This window comes from Juglans regia, chromosome 7 (assembly GCF_001411555.2).
Source record: "Juglans regia cultivar Chandler chromosome 7, Walnut 2.0, whole genome shotgun sequence".
Classification (NCBI taxonomy): domain Eukaryota; kingdom Viridiplantae; phylum Streptophyta; class Magnoliopsida; order Fagales; family Juglandaceae; genus Juglans; species Juglans regia.
In genome coordinates this window covers 16,231,560-16,250,605 of record NC_049907.1, presented here as the reverse complement: position 1 = coordinate 16,250,605, position 19,046 = coordinate 16,231,560, and the positions used below count along the sequence as shown (strand labels likewise).

General features: G+C 33.3%; 3 protein-coding genes across 3 annotated transcripts in view; 1 reads left to right on the top strand and 2 right to left on the bottom strand.

Annotated features, from left to right (window-relative positions):
• LOC108984161 (bromodomain and WD repeat-containing protein 1-like) overlaps positions 1-1,235 on the top strand; it is a 42,729-nt gene extending 41,494 nt beyond the window's left edge. Inside the window, exon 25 of the mRNA XM_035692669.1 lies at positions 129-1,235. Coding sequence (XP_035548562.1) covers positions 129-324 — 196 coding nt within the window. The 3' untranslated portion in view covers positions 325-1,235. The remainder of the gene's footprint in view (positions 1-128) is intronic.
• Positions 1,236-1,283: 48 nt separating this feature from the next.
• LOC108984163 (DNA-directed RNA polymerases II, IV and V subunit 9A-like) lies at positions 1,284-3,232 on the bottom strand. The gene is made up of 4 exons (XM_018956023.2): positions 3,060-3,232; positions 2,865-2,940; positions 1,690-1,848; positions 1,284-1,490 (listed from the first exon to the last, which is right to left on the bottom strand). Exons 1-4 carry the CDS (start codon positions 3,086-3,088, stop codon positions 1,416-1,418), a joined length of 339 nt encoding a protein of 112 aa, XP_018811568.1. The 5' UTR covers positions 3,089-3,232; the 3' UTR covers positions 1,284-1,415.
• Positions 3,233-3,660: 428 nt separating this feature from the next.
• Positions 3,661-5,650, bottom strand: LOC108984162 (zinc finger CCHC domain-containing protein 10-like). Its single transcript, XM_018956022.2, has 2 exons — positions 5,533-5,650; positions 3,661-4,765 (listed from the first exon to the last, which is right to left on the bottom strand). Exon 2 carries the CDS (start codon positions 4,696-4,698, stop codon positions 3,928-3,930), a length of 771 nt encoding a protein of 256 aa, XP_018811567.1. The 5' UTR covers positions 4,699-4,765; positions 5,533-5,650; the 3' UTR covers positions 3,661-3,927.
• Between the last annotated feature and the right edge of the window lie 13,396 nt (positions 5,651-19,046).

Sequence of the window (19,046 nt, the reverse complement as noted above, 5' to 3'; positions counted from 1 at the left end):
GAACATGTGAGTTCTTATTCAAGAAGTTAGCGACAGCATGAACTATGTCTTTGGGCATGCTCAATAACACGTGTCTTGCTTTACTGATACCTAAGGATGATCTTCCTTGCTCAATGTAATTTGTGCAGGTTTCCTGTTCCATTGTCACTTGAAGTGATCCAGGCAAGATTGGAGAACAATTATTACCGAAGTTTAGAGGCATTGAATCATGACATATCCGTCATGTCGTCAAATGCCAAAATATACTTTGGAAAAAATGCAGAAATGTCAGACAAAATAGATCGCCTATCAGATTGGTTCATGCGGACATTATCATCTTTGTAGTTCCTAAAGTTCTGTAGAGTAGTTCCATAATTAGGTTCAAGTTTCTCCCTTGTTTTTGTAGATATTACATTGATTCTTATGTATTTAGAGGTTTTTTTTCATAGCACGTTCAGTTCTAATTTGGGGAATTGGTTAGTCTTTTGGGAATTCTTTTTAGAGGAGATGAATGTCTTCTGGAATTAGCCAGTTGCCGTTAATTTTTACCAGAAAATTCATTCATGTATAGACGGATGCTTGATACAATCATCAATAACAATGAAGGCAAAGAGAAACCTCACATTTTTTCTGGCTCTCTCTCTCTATATATGTGTGTGTGTGTGTGTACGTTTTGTCCTTTTGATGCCTAAATGCCTTCCATCAGAGTTGGTGTCCCAGATTCAAATGCGAAGATACATGCTTCATGTCATTACAAACCTACGAAACTGTTCCCCTTAAGCTGATCAAGCTGCTGACAACTCTCGTCGCTTTGGTCTTGCTGACTCTATTAAATAGTAGAATTCTGATGCCATCTCAAAAATGTCAATTGCTGCTACTGGGGCGAGTTGGGTTTCCCACTCATACTTGCATACTTACATACCATCAATTCAGTTAAGCAATCAGAGAAGATATTTATTCCCACTCATCTCCACCTTCTAGTCTTGACACTTCTCAACTTATAATTAATATTCCATTGATCGGAACTTGTGCTCAAGTGGAAAAATGGCACTCATTAACCAAGACGCTCAGTCTCAGCTGAGAATTAATTATGCCACATCAAAACCGTAGAACGCTAATCTTTTGATGCAAAAAAGAAAAAAAAAAAATCGAAGATCACTGCAGGCAATTATACATGATTACGTTACCAACTCTACGATGGTCACAGAAAATTGTGCGAGAATGCTGCAATTTTTGGCTTCTCACAAAAAAAAAAAAGTATATATATATATATATATAAAATAAATAAATAAATATAAAAAATAAAAACCTTGACATCCATGTCCATGGATCAGTAACGAGTCTCTTGAACTCCATGCAACATACTGTCACAAAAGTCGTCTACTATTTCCACTGAAGAACAGCCTGAAAGATTGCATCAATACTTTGTTTCATTCTTAATCTCTCCATCGATGGCCACAGTTACAGCACACAAAAAACAGCGTCATACCCTCCTCCCCTCTAGCAGTGGCCTGCATATATTTTTCGAAAATTTTTAGAAACTGGAAGCAGTCTAAAGGTTACAGAGTCAAAAAGTTACTCATGATTTTATTAAGGGGTTGCCATGAATTTCTCACTAGAGAAACATAGTATTGCCCAGCATATATTAACTTTAGAAAACGACACTGAAGCACTTATATCCACAGCAATAAGAGGGTATAGGAACTTCACCTGGAAGAAGACAGCTTCTCCATGGTTGCATTGAGTACAGCGAACAGATTTAGTGCGAGGAAGAGTTGGATCTGCAGCCACATCCTGTAACACTTGAGTGCGCTCTCCAACAGCATGGTGTATCTCGTTTCTATAGACACAGTTGTTATCAGCAACCTCCTGCAAGTTGTTGGAATCTTGACTAAATATTAAACAATCAAACGTATAAAAGAAGGAACAAAAACTCTTCTATCAGACAACAAAGACCCTATTAATAAAGCAAAATCAATCTATGCAAACTGAGTCCTGTAACATTAAGAATCCTTGCTGTAGCCAAAAGGAAATGCAACCATAAAACATTTTTAATCTTTAATAATTACATCAGAAATGCTAAACCCACCGAAAATTTGTCCCGAATGTGTGTCCCGAAGCTTCTTTTTTTTTTTTTTTTTAATTGATGATTAATGAAGTGTTTTTTAATGATGTTGTGAAATTTTTTTTTTAAATGTTTATGATGATTTTAAAAATGCATGAAAAAAAGAAAAGAAAAAAAAAAAAAAAAATGAAATGTACTTTTCGGGACACATTCGGACAAATTTTCGGTGGGTGTAGTGTTACTCTAATTACATTTCCACTTCAGTGAAATGTTAACTTAGTTAAGAGGAAGTGAAGCCCTCAGCTACACAATAACAGCAAGGCTAAGAACTAGAGGGTGAAAACTTACTCAGACTAGAATGCATGAATGAGATGGCTGAAATGTCTTTCTTTAATATAATGTAAAACTCGGTTCATTTATAAACTAATTAAACAAAATTTAGAATTAGCATGCTAATGTTGTTAACCTATTGAGAATTTAGATGTGTTAGGGGGATTCGGGTTTCAAAACAGATTGAACTCTCTTTTGGGTACATAAGAATCTAAGCAACAAGGACCCCAAAATCGTTTCAGAACTTCAACTAGCGTGATAAACAACACATTTTCCCATATAATATAAGAATAAAATTAAGGTATGTAACCCTAGCCACTAGAAACAATCTAAATCCAAGACAAAAATTAAAGTTCGTAACTGGTGGACACGAAAGCAATAAATTTTATCGATTACACCATTTATATAAACGATAAATTAAAGAGAAACCCCACGATCAGTTAGTTTTACGGTAAGAATTTTAGTTAAAAAAATGAGAGTGAGTGAGGACCTGGTGATCGCAGTTGCGGCACGCGTAGAGGAGGATCTTCTGGTCCTTATCTTCCTTAGGGTATAGAATATTGTTGCTGAAATAAACAAAACTTCAAGCTTTGTTTCCCAAAAAGAATCATATAAAAAAATCTTTGGAAAAATCGAAGCATGCTACGAATGAGTGTGAAAGCAATGCACGATGATGGATACTGACCATTCGCGGCAAAATTTCATGGTACTCATCTTGCCAGGTAAAAGGAAGAGACCCGGGGGGCGGTAAGGATTTGAGTGCTGTGCTTGGCGGAATGCTTTGGCTGGCTATCTGGCGTCTGCTACTCTTGCCTTTACAGCAGCACAAGAGGAGAGAGAGAGAGAGAGAGAGATGGCAGACAAAATTTAATTGGTATTTTATTTTTTACATTATTAGTTTGGGTTTAATCCACATTGAGTTTAGAAGCAAGCTCGTAATATTTGATTAAAAACAATGGGTTAAAGTTGATGAGATTAACTAAGACATCCTAACTTGATTTCGTATTAATTTTTCTGAAATATATGATGCAGCTGCTGCTGCTGCTACTTGTAAATTTGTGGCAGTTAGAAACTAGAAAGAAACAGTTTAGTTTTGGAAGTATGAGGTATAGAATACAAAATATAAGTTAATTTGATGGTACAAACTACCAAGTACGATTTTTCCCTCTGAAAAATTATGCAAGCAAAAGAAGGAGGTCCAAGCTTCTGAAAAAACTGTAGCTTTGAGTGCATCATTGGGCTAATGGCACCTCCTTCTTTCTTGTTTGACCAAATAAAAAGGAGAATGAATGAAAAATGTACCAAGAGCAAATACAATGTTACAAAGCAACTAATGCAAATCCGAAATATTTCACCAAATCCAACAGTCCAAACATTCCTAAGCTTATTTTAGAAGGCATAACTTGCAAGAGCAGAAAGCCTTTAAGCTTCCTCAGCAACAGACGCGAATATATTTGGAGCAGACAGAGATCCCAGGTTAATAACAAACAAGTACAACAACAAAGCAAATATCACTACTGCATATGTTGCTCCCCACAGTTGGACAGCCTCCTTCAGCGCCTTCGACCATGCCTCTTGCTCTTCCTGTGACTTGTCCTATCACCAGAATCAGACTCTGAAGAGTCGGAAGACTCAGAAGAACTGCTGTCCCTTCTACGCCTCCCCCTCTTCTGCTTCTTTTTCTTCCTCCGCTGCCTCCTCTCCTCTTCTGAATCAGATGAACTACAACCAGAGCTACTCTCATCTGAAGAAGAATCCGATTCTGTAACTGATGATGTCCCGCTATCAGTCTCGAAAACTGAGGCCTCACTATCACTGCCAGAATCAGAAACTGACTGATACTTCCTTTTGCTTTTCTTTGAGCTCTTTTCAGCCTTCTCCTCCTTGACGTCTGGATTATCTACACCATAAGGGATTGATGCTCTCATCCTCAGTTTCGGGTTCTTGAGCTGCTGGGTCCGAGAGGGTCGAGAGATGTAAACTCGTTCGTTTTTGCATTCATATGTCCAATGCCCACTCTGGAAACACTTCTGGCATTGTGAAGGCACGCCCGAAATAGTAGACATAGTGATCTTAAGGTCTTTTCTTTCACCTAATCTCACAGCCTTTTCAGTACTATTCAGATACATCTGTCTCTTAGCTTCCCTTTTCTCCTGCCATCTGCTAGGTCCTTCTTCCTTTTGCCCATAAGCATTAACATTTCGGGCTGCAGCCGTCGCTGCCCTTTCAGCCTGAGCACGACTAAGACCCTTCGCAGCACTCAAGGTTGCTGCCTTGATTCTTTCAGCTGCAGCCTGGGCTTTCTCTTCCTTCTTACTTGACATGATCTCTATCTCAAATCAAACACAATAACTAAAGTTCTAATTCAATATCAATACCACCCAGATCCTCCTACAACATGCATTCAAAACACATATTAGTCATTCCATTTTCAACTATTTACATTTCAGGGATTAACAACATAAGAAAACCAGAAACTCGAAATTAAACAGGAAGAAAAGCACATAATCCTAAACGTTCCCGACATGGAAATACTTGCAAAACAATACCTCCGTGTATGAATGAAATGCAAATCCAAAAACAAAGCACAGTTTTCCTATCTTATTGTTCGAGAAATCTAACCAAACAAGCCAGATTCATTCAGAAAAATCACACATACCTAATTAAAAACCGTCAAAACACAAATTTTAACGCAATTCCAAACCCAAAGGAAAACACAAATTCAATTACAAGGCTTAGCTTGTATAAAAATTTCACAAATATATCTTAAATCAAACCCGAGATACACAGAAAATAAGAGATCACCGATCATTTCCTCGGGAATAGTACCCTTCAGAAGAACATTCAAAAAACCTAAGCATCAATAAACCCAGAAAACTAGTTCAATGTGATACAACTTTAACATTCACAGAAACCAAATTAAAAATCCAGAAGAAACTCGAGCCCTAGATTCCGAATCGCATCCTACAACCACCCTTAAAAATTACCCTTTTTTTCACAATCCCAAAAAGAAAAAAAAAAGAAAAAAAAAAAAACAGAAACCAGATTCCGAAAAGGCAGAAGAAAGCAATAGTACCAGAACATAAGAGCTAAGGTCGTAGAAACTGCAAACGAAACCGGAAGACAACAAGTAGAGGGTAAGATGCGAAACTTCGTACCTTGCCTTACGTTGTAGCGGGATCTGAAGGGAGCGGATGATTCTTTAGAGTGCAAAGGGTCATAGACTCGTAAGAAATTGTCAGACTCATGATATAAAGAGACGCGGATTTTTGGAATAAAAAAGAAAAAAACCTAAACGGCTTGTAGCATTGGTTTTTCAACCTACGAAGGTATTCGCCAAACGACATGATACACAACGTTGATACTTGATACGTTCTCCAATTGCATCTACAACCCGTTGTCCTTATTTTTTCTTTTGGTTTTCATAAGAAAAAATGTGAGAAAGGAAAGGCACGAAACAATTGAATTTGAGTCAAAATGGGTTGAACTAATAAGATATAATTAATATAATTAAGTCAATTGCAGTTTAACTTGTGACATCCGAAATCAATTTGTATAATACGAATAAATTTTATTTTTAAATTTGATAAATATTTAGTTATATGTGTCTCTTTTTGTTGTTACGATGTAATATTAATATTAGTATTTGAAAACTTCTCAAACTATTCATTTTTTTATTAATATGTAAGTTCATTTTATGAATATTTATTTTCTTATATATTATTGGTTTGGGTATTTTGGGTATTGATAATAAAATATTTTATCATAAATCCAATTGTAATTTTGAGTAATTTATATGGTTATTCTTGTATCATATATCAAATTATATTAATTAGGTTACAAAATAAATATATGCATCATCTCAATCCATTTATTTGAAATAGATTAAATAGGTCATGTCTAGGTTAACCCAATAAAATTTAATTATTAAACGAGTTAAGCATGTTGTGTAACCTGTTATTCATACAACCCATATTAAGATTTTAGGGTTTGACCTGTTTCAGGTCAAACCACCCATATAGTACAATACTTATGGATTGACATGACAAGCTCATATATATATATATATATATATATATATATACACATATACATACACACACTACGACATGAGCAACGTGCAAAGCACGGGAAAAAATATATAAATTCTAGCAAAAATTTTTGGTCAATAATAATTAAGTGGAGTATAATAATTACATGTTTACATAGATTAGAAAACAAAAATATTAGTTCAAAATACAACATAGTTTAATAAAAATTTATCATATTGATAGTTTTAGTAAACTTGTTAAAGACAAGTTTAATACAAGTAACAAAAATATTAGTTCAAAATGCTGGTTGGCTGGTTTTTCTTCTGTGATTCATCATTTTGTACCATCTTATATGGGATCAATTGAGAGGATATTGAAATTTGTGTGTTGTTGTTGGTTGAATCGTTCAAGGTCTACAGCAAGTTGAACCATCTATTCTTTTTGTAAAGCTTGTGCTACAACATTCTCTATATATGATAAATGCTCTTACACAATAAAAATTTAATAGCTTCGCATGATTAATAAAAAAGCAAAGAATCTATATGTAGAAAATTCAAGTGCATTATTATGTATGTTGTAGATAAAAATAACATTTTTTAATGACAAACTAATTAAGAATAGGGTAATGAAATAGACTACTTTTTTTTATTATTTTACATTCCAAGAAAATAAGATATTCATCTTCTTACTTTTGAGAATAAGAGTTATTTTCTATGCTACCTATATTTTAATGCTACAATATAAAAATCAATTAAAGGAATTTTTCTTATAATTTTTAATAGCGTTTTTTTTTTTATAATATAAACCTCCATCAACTTATGAATAATGTAGTAAATATTTAAAATTAGAAAATAGCCTTTTTTATTTTACACAATAAAGTAGTGCAAAATAGAAAAAAAATACCTCGCGAGTGTAATTCAAGAAAGTCATTTTCTGAGTGAACCAAATGCTGCTAGCTTTTGCATCTATAATGTGTTTGGTTTGATTTTCTAAATATTTCAGATCGCCTGCTCACTGTTTGTTAAATATTTTTAGTTGATGATTTCTTCTAGTTCTATATCTTCATATATATTTTATATTATGTTGGGTTTGATTTTCCAAACCACTGTTCTGTTTCGTGCATTTCTAAAAAGAAAAAAATTCCTACATCTAACTACTGTTCAGTTTCTGTGGCTTTTCTAGGAGTAAAAAAAAAATTGTTGCCTAAAATTGTATTTGCTTACTTTCCACTTATCCTTCCCACTTTTTCTTAAATATTTATAGAACATAATTTCTTCTAAATCTTCATATATATTGTATATTGTGTTTGGTTTAATTTTGTAAATTACTTCTCTGTTTCATGTATTCTGAAATTCTTTTTTCCTACATCTATAAAAGCTAAAGGGCGACTCGATAAAAAATAAAAATTGGATATAATATTGTTTTATGTTTAACTTATGAGTAATGTTATATATAATAGTGAATTGTGCAAACGTTGTACAGTCGTTTTGAAAAAGAGTGAGGTCTGTTATTAAAAAATTAATTTTTTTTATATGAATTCCGTATTTATTTATTTATTTTCAAAATAATTACGTGGCACTTGCGCACTTACAACTGCAACAACCATTTCTTTAACTTATATGGGAAGGTCAGGTGAGGGGATGGATGGGTTTTTTCTTGTGGATGATAGGATGTATACTTTGTGCTCGTTTTCTTCCCTCTCATGTGTCTCTAGTCCCTAAAGCATTCATATTGGATTCCCCATATCTCCTCTATCCCTATAATTTAAGAAAAATTTTAGGGTTTTGAAGAAAAACCCTTCCCATCCCAATTTCCATTTTCTGACTAGGGTTTATGGTGTGTGGGAACGATTGTATATCCCATCGCATTCGATTTGGCCTTCGTCCCGCGTCTTCTTCTCTCTCGGTTGACCCCTCCCTCGCAACACCAACGATCGCATCCCCTCTCCATCGGCAATTTTTATAAGTTTGATTTCAGTTTTTTCAAAATCATTACTTTTCTCTCCTCCCTCATTTTCTTGTATTTTTCTTTTCCTATCTATCTCATTCTCTGTTTCTCTCTTCCCATTTTTCTTCCTCCCGACGCTATGATCAAGGTATAAGTATGCGATGGAGAGCCTGCAACTCTCTTTCTGCATCGGCGATCTCTTCGCTATTTGGTTGCCGAGAAAGTTGAGATGCTTTCACCAACTTCAAATTTTTTTTTTTTTTGTCACTCTCGTTTAGAATTTTGCTTTTGGGCTTTGTTTGAGGAAACCGCTTCTCATTTTTTTTTGCGTTGCCATTGATTTGTTTGTATTTTTTTGGTTGTGTTAACTGTTTGGCTGCCAAGAAAGTGATGATGCTTTGACACTGTTTTTTTTTTAATTACTATGTTTCTCTCATTGTTGTCCAACCATTTTTCTTGATCAATCCTTTCATTTAGGCTTGGGATTGTGGATTTTTTAGGATGATTTGCATTGGATTTTTTGCTGTGTATGTTTTTAGTTGTGTTCACTATTTGGCTGCCAAGAAAGTGATGAGCAATTTGACACGGATTTTTTTTTTTTAAATATATTTCTCTCATTGCTGTCCAACCGTTTTTCTTGATCAATCCATTCATTGAGGGTTGCGATTGTGGCTTTTTAAGGATACTCTGTTGTGGGTTTTTGGCTGTGTATGTGGTTGGCTGTGTTGACTGTTTGGCTGCCGAGAAATTGATGATGATATGACACGGATTTTTTTTTTAATCTCTTTCTCTCGATCCTGTCCAACCGTTTTTCTTGAGGAGAATTTAGTGGAGTTTGTGGTTCTAGAATTTGTGGGGTTTATAGAATTGTTGTCCAACCATATACATTGTGTTGACAGTTGTATGATTGTGCGACTGTTCTGGAATTTCATCATCAAGTTGATCATACTCAATGTTTAGACCTTCACTATCATCACGCTTGTCTTTAATGATCATATTATGTAGAATAACACATGTTTTCATTATATTTTTTAGTTCATTGACTTTGAACATTCGAGAAGGTCCACGAATGATTGCAAATTGTTACATATAAGACAAAAAATGTTATCGTTTGAGAGAAGACAAAAAAAGTTTCTGTTAGAGAAAAGATAAAGAATATTACCATTGAAGGTAGAAGTTCAAACTGTTGCCGTTGGAAAAAGTCTTCAAAATCTTACCGTTAGAGAAGTGATAACAAATGTTACCGTTATAGAAATGACAAAATTTTTTATCATCAATACGTGGCTAAGTATTACCATTAGAGAAACTGATAAATAATAGATATTAAAAAATACCATCACATTAGAAAATGCACATATTAAAAGAAAATTACTATTTTTATAATATGGATTTCGGTTTGAAAAATAATAGTGTATTCGGTAGTCATAATCATACAAGTATTTAGTAGAATGTGATATTTGAAAATAAGATAATAAAACAAAATAGTTAGTAGTTAAGATTGTAAATGAAAGTGAGAGAAAAAAGTAATAAAAAAAGAATAGAGAAATATTATTTAATATAATAGAGATAGTGATGAGGAATGAGATGTAGGATGTTTTAAAAGATGAATAAAATTTAGGAAAAAATTTAAGGGAATGTGATTTTTAGTTAAATTATCGAGAATTTTATGGGGAACCCAATGTGAATGCTCTTATAGCCGAGTTTTTAGTGTTTCTTTTTTTTTTTTAATTACAGGTATGCCCTTATGTTTGATCAATTGGTTAGTGGATACAGTGCGATGTTTGTTTGTTGTTTTTTTTTTTTTTTTTTTTTTTTTTTTTTCTATTCATCTGGTCCTATAATGGAAGTGGATTTTTTTTTTTTTTTGTTGGGTTGATCTACAGTAGCGTGTGTTCCCAAAATTTTATTTTCTATGCCTATGAAAGCTAAAGGATGACTTCTTAAAATAAAAATTTGAATATAATATTTTTTTTTGTTTAACTTAATGATAATATATTATATAATAATACACATTGAGAGCTTGACATGTTATAAAAAATTATAGATAGAATAACTGTGAAAGTTATGAAACATGAAAATTTGACTATATGAAATTTCAAAACCGCTTCTTTATATCTTATTAATACAACTGGAAATCATGTCTTATTTCTAGACAGTAAAATTCTAACCCTTAAATAAAAATAAAAAATAAATTGCGAAAACATTTTAACCCTTAAATAAAAAAAAAATCTTTAATGTAACAATAGCTTTAAATAAACAATCCCAAAAAACTAACATTGTGATTCACAAACCCACACACAGAGTAGAAAGTAGAACAAACACCATACCCACAATGCATTTGCCGAATATCTTCAACCAGTAAAATTCAAAAACATCAACTAGAAAACAAGAAACAATTGGGAAAAAACAAATTTAGTCTGGCAAAGAAATATTAAAAAAGATACAAACCTACAATCGGGAAAAAATAAGAATAAAAGAAAAAATTCGAGAAGAAATATAAACTATACCACCAATAAGATAAAAACCTAGAAAGTTGAAATGCCCAACCTCTTCAACCAACAAAATCTAAAAGAAACAACCAGAAAAAATAATTAGTTTTGGATCTAAAATAAATAAATAAATAATTCCTAAAATCAACACTTAGATCTAAATACCACGAAAAAGAAGAAAATATTAAACCATACAACCACCAAGATGAAACGCCAGCAATGTCCCCAAAGAAATATTCACAGCCACAACCCACAAACACAATAGAAAATAGATAATCAAACACCACAAGCACAACTCACTTGGAGGAAGACCAAATATGCAGAACCGAAGAAAAAAGAACAATGTCAAAAACAAAGAAAATGAATATAGAAGTGACACTCAGATTCACAGCCCACATATTGGAAAATCCATTTCAGAAGAACAAAACATTTCAGAGAGAGACTTTTTTTTTTTAAAACAAACTCACTTCATTGAAACTGAAACTAATACATACTACGCACACAGTGGGGAGTTTCCTCTAGTTCCACTATGCAATCTAAATTAAGAAGAGCACTTTTAGCAAGAGTGTGAGCTATTACATTGCCCTCTCTATTAAAATGCTTAGTGACACAAACATCAAACAAACTAATTCTTGACCTTATATCTAAAGTGATCATTCCAAAATAACTTACATTTGGTGCATGCTTTTGGATCCTTACTACTACTGTCTCAATCTCCCTCCAATATGATCTTTTTCATTTTCAGTTCAAGAGCAAAATTAACTGCTGTCAATGCACCTACTGCTTCAGCAATTAAAGGGTTAGGATTAATAAGTTGGTTCTTTCTCATGGTGGCTAAGTAATTGCCTTCCTCATCTCTAACTGCAATGTCAATACCAATCTTGAAATGCTTTTTTTTCCATTGATACATCCCAATTTACTTTGCAAACACCTGATGAAGGGGTTTCCCATGTTTGAGTCCTCAATGTACTTCTGCTGTGATGTTGATTATCTGTGTTGGCTTCAATTACTGCAAGATCAAGTTGCATTTGCTGAACTCGATGTAGAACTATTTTAGGATCAATCATAGCATTGTTGAACACTTTTTCATTTCTTCTTTTCCACAGATTTCATAGAGCCAGAGCTAATTCTTCCATTTCATCCTGCAGTAATTTTTTGAACATTTCTGCAAGAAGTTCCTTCATACTCTGACATGTATTGTTACACTTCTGAATCTTTTTTGAACACTGCCCCAGAATATCAGTAGCAGAAATACATTGCCATAGAATGTGTATGGTAGTTTCTGGTGCTGATAAACACATGGGGCAGTTATTTTCTGTTAATACCTTCTTTTTGCAAAGTTTTTCTTTAATGGGAAGAATATTGAGACATGCTCTCCACAGAAAATTCTTTGTGACTAGAGGGATATCTAGATTCCAAATTTTGGTCCATTCCTCTCTATTTTGTTTACCCTTCGAGCTTTGTCCTTGCCTACTATTAAGAATTTCTCCCTACAAGTAATAAGCACTCTTTACATTGAGCATTCCATTTTTGTACACTTCCATATCAATTGACCAGACCTGTTATAGTGACTTAAAGGCATCTAAACAACAGTTTATGCATCCTCCTTTGAGAAAATATCTTTTATAACATTGTTATTTCATTCTCTAGTCTGTTGATCAATAAGCATTTTCACTTTGGCCTCTCTATCAAAAAACTGAAAACCACTTTGAGGCTTAAAAATAGAGGGTGTTGGCAACCACTTATCTATCCAAATTCTAACAGAACTTCCATTCCAAATCCTCCAAATAGTTCCTTCTTGAAGTAGAGGTCTGGCCACTAGTAAGCTTCTCCATAAAAAAGAAGGACTGCTACCTAACTTTGCATTGAAAAAATCTGAATGTGGAAAATATTTAAGTTGTAGCACCTGAGCAGCTAGGGAGTTTGCGTTTTGCAATAATCTCCGTCCTTATTTTGCTAACAAAGCAATATTAAAATTTTCAAAATCTCTAAAACTCAATGCTCCTTCAGTTTTTTATTTCCCCATCTGGTTCCAACTAATCCAACTTATTTTCCTTTCTTGATTGATTTGTCCCCACCAATACCCTTTAATCAACTTGTGGAGTTCATGCAGTAGGCCTTTGGGAAGCTTAAAAACCCCTATTGAATAAGTTGGAATGGCTTGTATGACTGATTTAAGCAGAATTTCTTTACCTGCTCTAGAAAGAAATCTCCACTTCCAATTGTTCAATTTTCCTCTCACCTTGTCTAGAGTAGTAGAGAAGGCCTTTCCTCTTGATTTTCCTAGCAAAACAGGTAATCCTAGATAGCTTTCATAAGATGATATCGATCTCATACGTGCTATACTAAGAATGCTATCTATTACAGCTACCCTTGTGTTATTGTTAAAAAAGAAGGAAGACTTCTCTCTGTTTAATCTCTGCCCTGATGAAAGCTCATATTGTCCAATCAATCCTTGCAACCTGCTCCATTCAATGGATGAGGCTTGAGAGAATAAAATACTATCATCTGCAAAAAACAAATGATTGATAGTTAACTGTCACATTGCCAATGGAAAACCAGATATGAGGTTCATTCTTTCTGCTCTATTGAGAAATTGTGTGAGAGCTTCAGAGTATAATATAAAGGGATAGGGTGATAGGGGATCACCCTATCTAATGCCCCTCGAAGGCTTGAAAGAAGTATGTGGATTTCCATTAATTAAAAGAGAGTAGGATATTGACTTTACATAGTTGAGTATGAGCTCTATCCATTTGTTTGCAAAACCCAATTTTCCATCACTGCTGCTATAAAGCTCCATTCTAATTTGTCATATGTTTTAATCATGTCTAATTTTAATGCCATATAACCTTTTGCCCCTTTTACTCTGCTGTTCATTGAGTGTAACACTTCAAAAGCCACTATGACATTGTCTAGAATCTGTCTTCCAGCCACAAAGACACTTTGTGTTGAAGCAATGATTTCTGGTAGGATTTGTTTCAACCTATTAGCTAGAACCTTGGCCATAATCTTGTAGATTACATTGCATAAACTGATTGGTCTGAATTCTGTGACTTGTGTTGGACATTTCTTCTTTGGTATTAGGACTATAAATGTTTCATTGATGTTGATGTCCCAGTTGTTTGTATTTAATGTCAATATCACTGCTTCACAAAGCTCTTTGCCCACTATATCCCAGTGCTATTGATAGAAACCTGTAGAAAATCCATCTGGTACTGGAGAACTCATGGGATTCATGCCAAATACAGCTTCTTGTATCTCTATGAAGGTAAATTTTGCCATCAGCTTGTTGTTCATTTCCTCAGTAACCTTTGGTTGCATAGGATCTAAGCATTCAGTTATGCCAGTTGGGCTAGAAGTCGAGCACAAGGAAGTATAATACCTTTCAAAAACATGTTGTATTCCTTGTGAGGTGTTATGAGTCTTGCCATCATCATCCTGTATGCAGCTGATATGATTTATTTTCCTTCTCTGTGATGCACAATTGTGAAAAAAAATGGTGTTCCTATCTCCATGTCTAAGCCAACTCTCTTTTGCTCTTTGTTTCCATCTCAGATTTTCTTCTTCTAAAAGTAATGTCACATCTTTCTTTATCTGATTTATTTCTTGCTGATCATTCCCATCATTAGTTGTTGCAAAATATGCAATTTAAATTTCCTGCTGATGATGTCTGCTCCATTTGAGAAGTTGTTCTTTGTAGGTAATAAGCTTGTTTGACACTGTTGATACTGTTTGTGCCATATTGGTTCCCTGATTCCATGCATTCGAAATTATACCTTTGCGTTCCATTTTTCTCCCCCAGCTGAACTCATATCTAAATATTCTTCTATTTTTTTTCTCCTCTTGTAAATGTGAATCGAGATTTAAAATAAGAGGATTATGATCAGAATTACAAGCAGGAATGGTGGTGACACTAAGATTTGAGAACATACTGATGCAATTTTCATTTGGAAAAACTCTGTCTAACATTTCTTTTGTAAAACCATTGCCTTCTCTGTTATTGAACCAAGTGTACTTTGGTCCTATAAAATCCAAATTATTCAATTCACAATCTTGTAAGGCTTGTTGGAAGGAATCCGTCTGATGTTTAGGTCTTACAGCTCCCCCAAACTTGTCATTTTGATTCAAAATTTCATTGAAATCACCTATACAAAGCCAAGGACTATTATCTATAGGTTTCAAAAGCTTTAGCAACTGCCAACTACCTTCTCTAAGAGCTGTACATAGATTACCATAAAACCCTGTGAGAAGCCATTCCTTTCCATTTTCAAATTATGTTACCTTCACAGATATGTGAAATCTTGTATATGATTCTAGTTCTATTTGATCTTTAGAATGTCACATCATTGCTATACCCCCATTGAATCCTCTAGTGTCGACAACAAAACTTTTATCGAATCCTATCTTGTTCCTTATTATTTCAACTTTGTCCCTCTTGCATTTAGTTTTAATAAGGAATATGATCTTTGGGCTCTTTTGCTTCATTAAAAAATAAAGCTCTTGAACTGTTCAAGGGTTTCCAAACCCTCGACAATTCCAACTGAGACATCTCATGTAAATTTTCCAAGGATAAGATTTCAGTTACTTCATTTTTGTCAAGAATCTGATAAACTTTCTTTGGTATGAATTCTTTTTCTAAACTTAACTGACCACTCAATACATAATTGTTTTCAAAACTGCCATTTGAAAGAATAGGAGAAGCTCTCAACCATTGTCCTTACTGAACAGTTCCCCACCCAGCTGTCTTATTTTTTTCTTTTTCCATTGCACAACTTCTATGTACATGTTTTATAACCCCACACTTGAAACAGAAAACTGGTAATCTTTCATACTTAAATTCAATCCATATCTTACCCTTCAATTCTAGCCATCTTACCTCTAGGAAGAGGTTTTGTGATATCTATATTAATACGAACCCTGAGAAATTTGCCCCAATCAACACCCTCCTCATCCACATCAACTATCAAAACTTCACCTATTGAGCTTCCAATTCCTTCTCCCCCTTCAAAAGTCATAGCAGCTAAAGGCAAACCATAAAGTTGAACCCATAAAGGCTCATGGTTAAAAACCATTTCAAAAGGAGGTATACTACTATTAGACTCTTGGATACAGATTAGATTTTTATCAAATGACCAAGGTCTTCCCTTAAGCACCCTTTCTACCTCCATACCTTTATGAAATTCTACTATAAATTTGTTAACCCCAACCTCTTTAAAAATAATCCAACCTTCAAGGTTCCAGAGTTTAGTCATGGTAGTCTTCAAAGCTTCCCTATCAATGTTTTTATCAACCACAACTAGCATAAGTAGATAGTTTTTACCATGCAAATTGGATCTTCTAGTTTCTTCCTCTGTAAAGGTAACTTCTTCCTGTTCTTCTTTTGTTAATTTGAAACCTTCCCATAGTTGTTCTAGTTCCTCAGCCATGATGATCCAATTGAAAATTTCCTTTGATTTCATGCAAAACTGATGCAATTCTATACCACCGCCTTATCTCTCACAAGGAAAGAAATGACAACTACCTGAATCATCTACGGAAGGAAAGGACCCCTCCGTCGAAAACTATCATTTAATCTATGTCGGAGAGAGACTTTGGGAGTGAATGAAAAATAATACAGCATAACCCTTTCAACCCTTTAATGTTCACCCTCTTCCCAGTAACGTCCCATCACCGTCCCATCACAACACTGCAGACAAAGTCACCAAAGAACATTTTTAGTGCTTTGAGAACCGAAAAGGTAATACAAACCGAACATGAACAACAAATTAAAAAAAATTAAAGAAACTTACTAAAGTCAAGCATTAACAATGTACTAATAAAAAACTATAAATTAAAAAAATTAAGGAAACATAAAGTAAAATAAAAAAAGTCACATCAACAGTGGGGAAAAAATATAAGACCCAAAGAGAGACGCATCAACCCAATTCGGATTTTTTTTTCAAAGAATGTTAAAATATAAACTCTAAACTGTAGTAAGGTATAATGATTTTCATATTTTTGACATATTTGATCTCAAGTTTGTACTTCATCTCACTTTATGGGGTGAACAAAAATAAATAAAAATAGAAATTATAAGTTGGATGGACTGACAGCCAAACACAGGAAGAGTAAGAAATTACAATTACCTAGACGAATCGACTGACAGATAACAGAAAGAGCTTAAACACAAACCGACGCATCAACAAGGAAAAAAAAGAAAAAAAAAAGTAAACCAAAAGACAAATGCATGCTAACACTTACGTAGACATTTTGTACTGACACAACTGGCAAAATCTAAAAGAAAAAAATAAAACCTAAAACACTTTACCACTCGATAGATATAGAGGCAAAAAAGAAAAAAAAAACACCCTGACCGACTGACACAAACAGACCCTTCCCAATTCCTGTAACACTCAACCAATCCCCATCCTAACACTGAACCCTGGCCCACCTGACGTACTGACACAATACTGAAAAGACAAATAAACCCTCACTTAAACGGATACAAAAAAGCATAACAGAAGGATAAAAAAGACACAACACGACACACACAGACTACACACGAAGGACGACAAAAATATTATTCATTACTGTTCATAGTCGATAGGCGCTTATTATTATAGAATAGATATAGTATTAAGAAATCTTAGTTCAATTTATAGATTGTCCTTTCTGTAATTCAAACATGCGACATAATCCTATTCTGATGATAATTTATAAAAGCCTAACCACTATTTCACAAGCTAGAGAGACTTTAAGTTTGAGCCTCATGCCAACGTATGCCTTTAATACTCTATATTGTTTTTTTACACGTGATCCAAAAGTTTATACCTTGTTTGGATGTGGGATGAATCTCATCTCAACATCCATTTCTCATCCCATCCCAACATCCAAACATAAACACTTTTTAATTTTAACTTTTTCATCTAATTATTATTTAATTATTACAACTTTCACAAACTTCTAAACAAAATATAAAAAACAATTCAACTTTTTCAAATCCTAAAATAAAAGTAACATTAAGAAATAATATTTAACAATATCTTAATTTTATAATATTTGTATTCAACTTTTTTTCTCTTTCCCAAAACTACATAAAATATCTTAACTCAAACTATTTCACTATTATTCATAAATCATTTTACTACTATTCATAAATTTTTCATCTCATCTCAACATCTAAATGAGGTCGTAACCTTTCGCATGATAAAAAATAAAGAAAGATTCAAAAAGACACTTCCCATAAAAATAGTAGCATATCCACCTCCAACGAATCAACCTTCCATTTGCAATAAACTTAAGTCAGCATTTGATCTGTTGCAAGATTCTACCAAATCAACACTTAGGGTGAAAGTTTGCCGGTCTGGACCGAAAAACCCAACAGGATTAAATGGTTCCAGTTGGTCCAAACTAGATTGATAGTTACTCCGATCAGTTTCGGTCCTACCAATGAAAATTTTTTTGATTTTCGATCCAATCCCGAAGTGTGGTTTTTTCACCCGAAACCGAACCAGACCAATCGTATATAATTATATATATTTTTAAATATTTTTTTTATATATTATTTTATATAATAGTTATATAAGTTTAAAGTTAATTTTGTAATTTTCATCTAACTTATCACTGTTGACAATATAAAATGTTAAATATACGAATACTAATATGCTATCAATTAACTAATACATTATATGAATTGTGATAAATCACAAGACTATAAGCAATGATACATCTCAATCTAATTAAAGTAATTAGTTAATGTTTGTAAAATACCTAAGTTACAAGTAAGTATGAAGTATCTCTGGTCAATGAAAATTATTCATTAACTATATATAAAATGTTAAAATTTTAATATAGGTCATTATGCATTAAATATCTTAATACATTTACATACTATTGAGTATTGAGTTAGTAGCCATTGACATCATAAATATAAATATAATTCATTAATTTTTTAATGATTTAGCTACATAATCCACATTAAAGAGCTAACTTAATTTTAATTTTACTAATTTAAATCATTTTTTGTATTAATATATTAGCTAAAAAAAATGATGAAAAGATATTTCTAACTAATATGAAATTGGCATCATTTAAAGTGAAATAAGATCTAAACGGCGCTGTTTAGATCTAGTTACATATAAAAGATGTGTATTGAGTTGCGTGAAAAGCTGTCGTTTCATGCAACTCAGTTTTTTTTAATTACCTGTGTGTTGAAACTACATCATT

What these genes read in the sequence shown, in the direction of transcription:
- LOC108984163 (XM_018956023.2), bottom strand. Translation starts at nt 3,088, where the DNA reads ATGAGTACCATGAAATTTTGCCGCGAATG. An exon ending in GCCGCAACTGCGATCACCAG is followed by an intron (nt 1,849 to 2,864) that starts GTCCTCACTCAC and finishes AACAACTTGCAG; the next exon opens with GAGGTTGCTGATAACAACTG. An exon ending in GAGAAGCTGTCTTCTTCCAG is followed by an intron (nt 1,491 to 1,689) that starts GTGAAGTTCCTA and finishes AAATATATGCAG; the next exon opens with GCCACTGCTAGAGGGGAGGA.
- LOC108984162 (XM_018956022.2), bottom strand. Translation starts at nt 4,698, where the DNA reads ATGTCAAGTAAGAAGGAAGAGAAAGCCCAGGCTGCAGCTGAAAGAATC.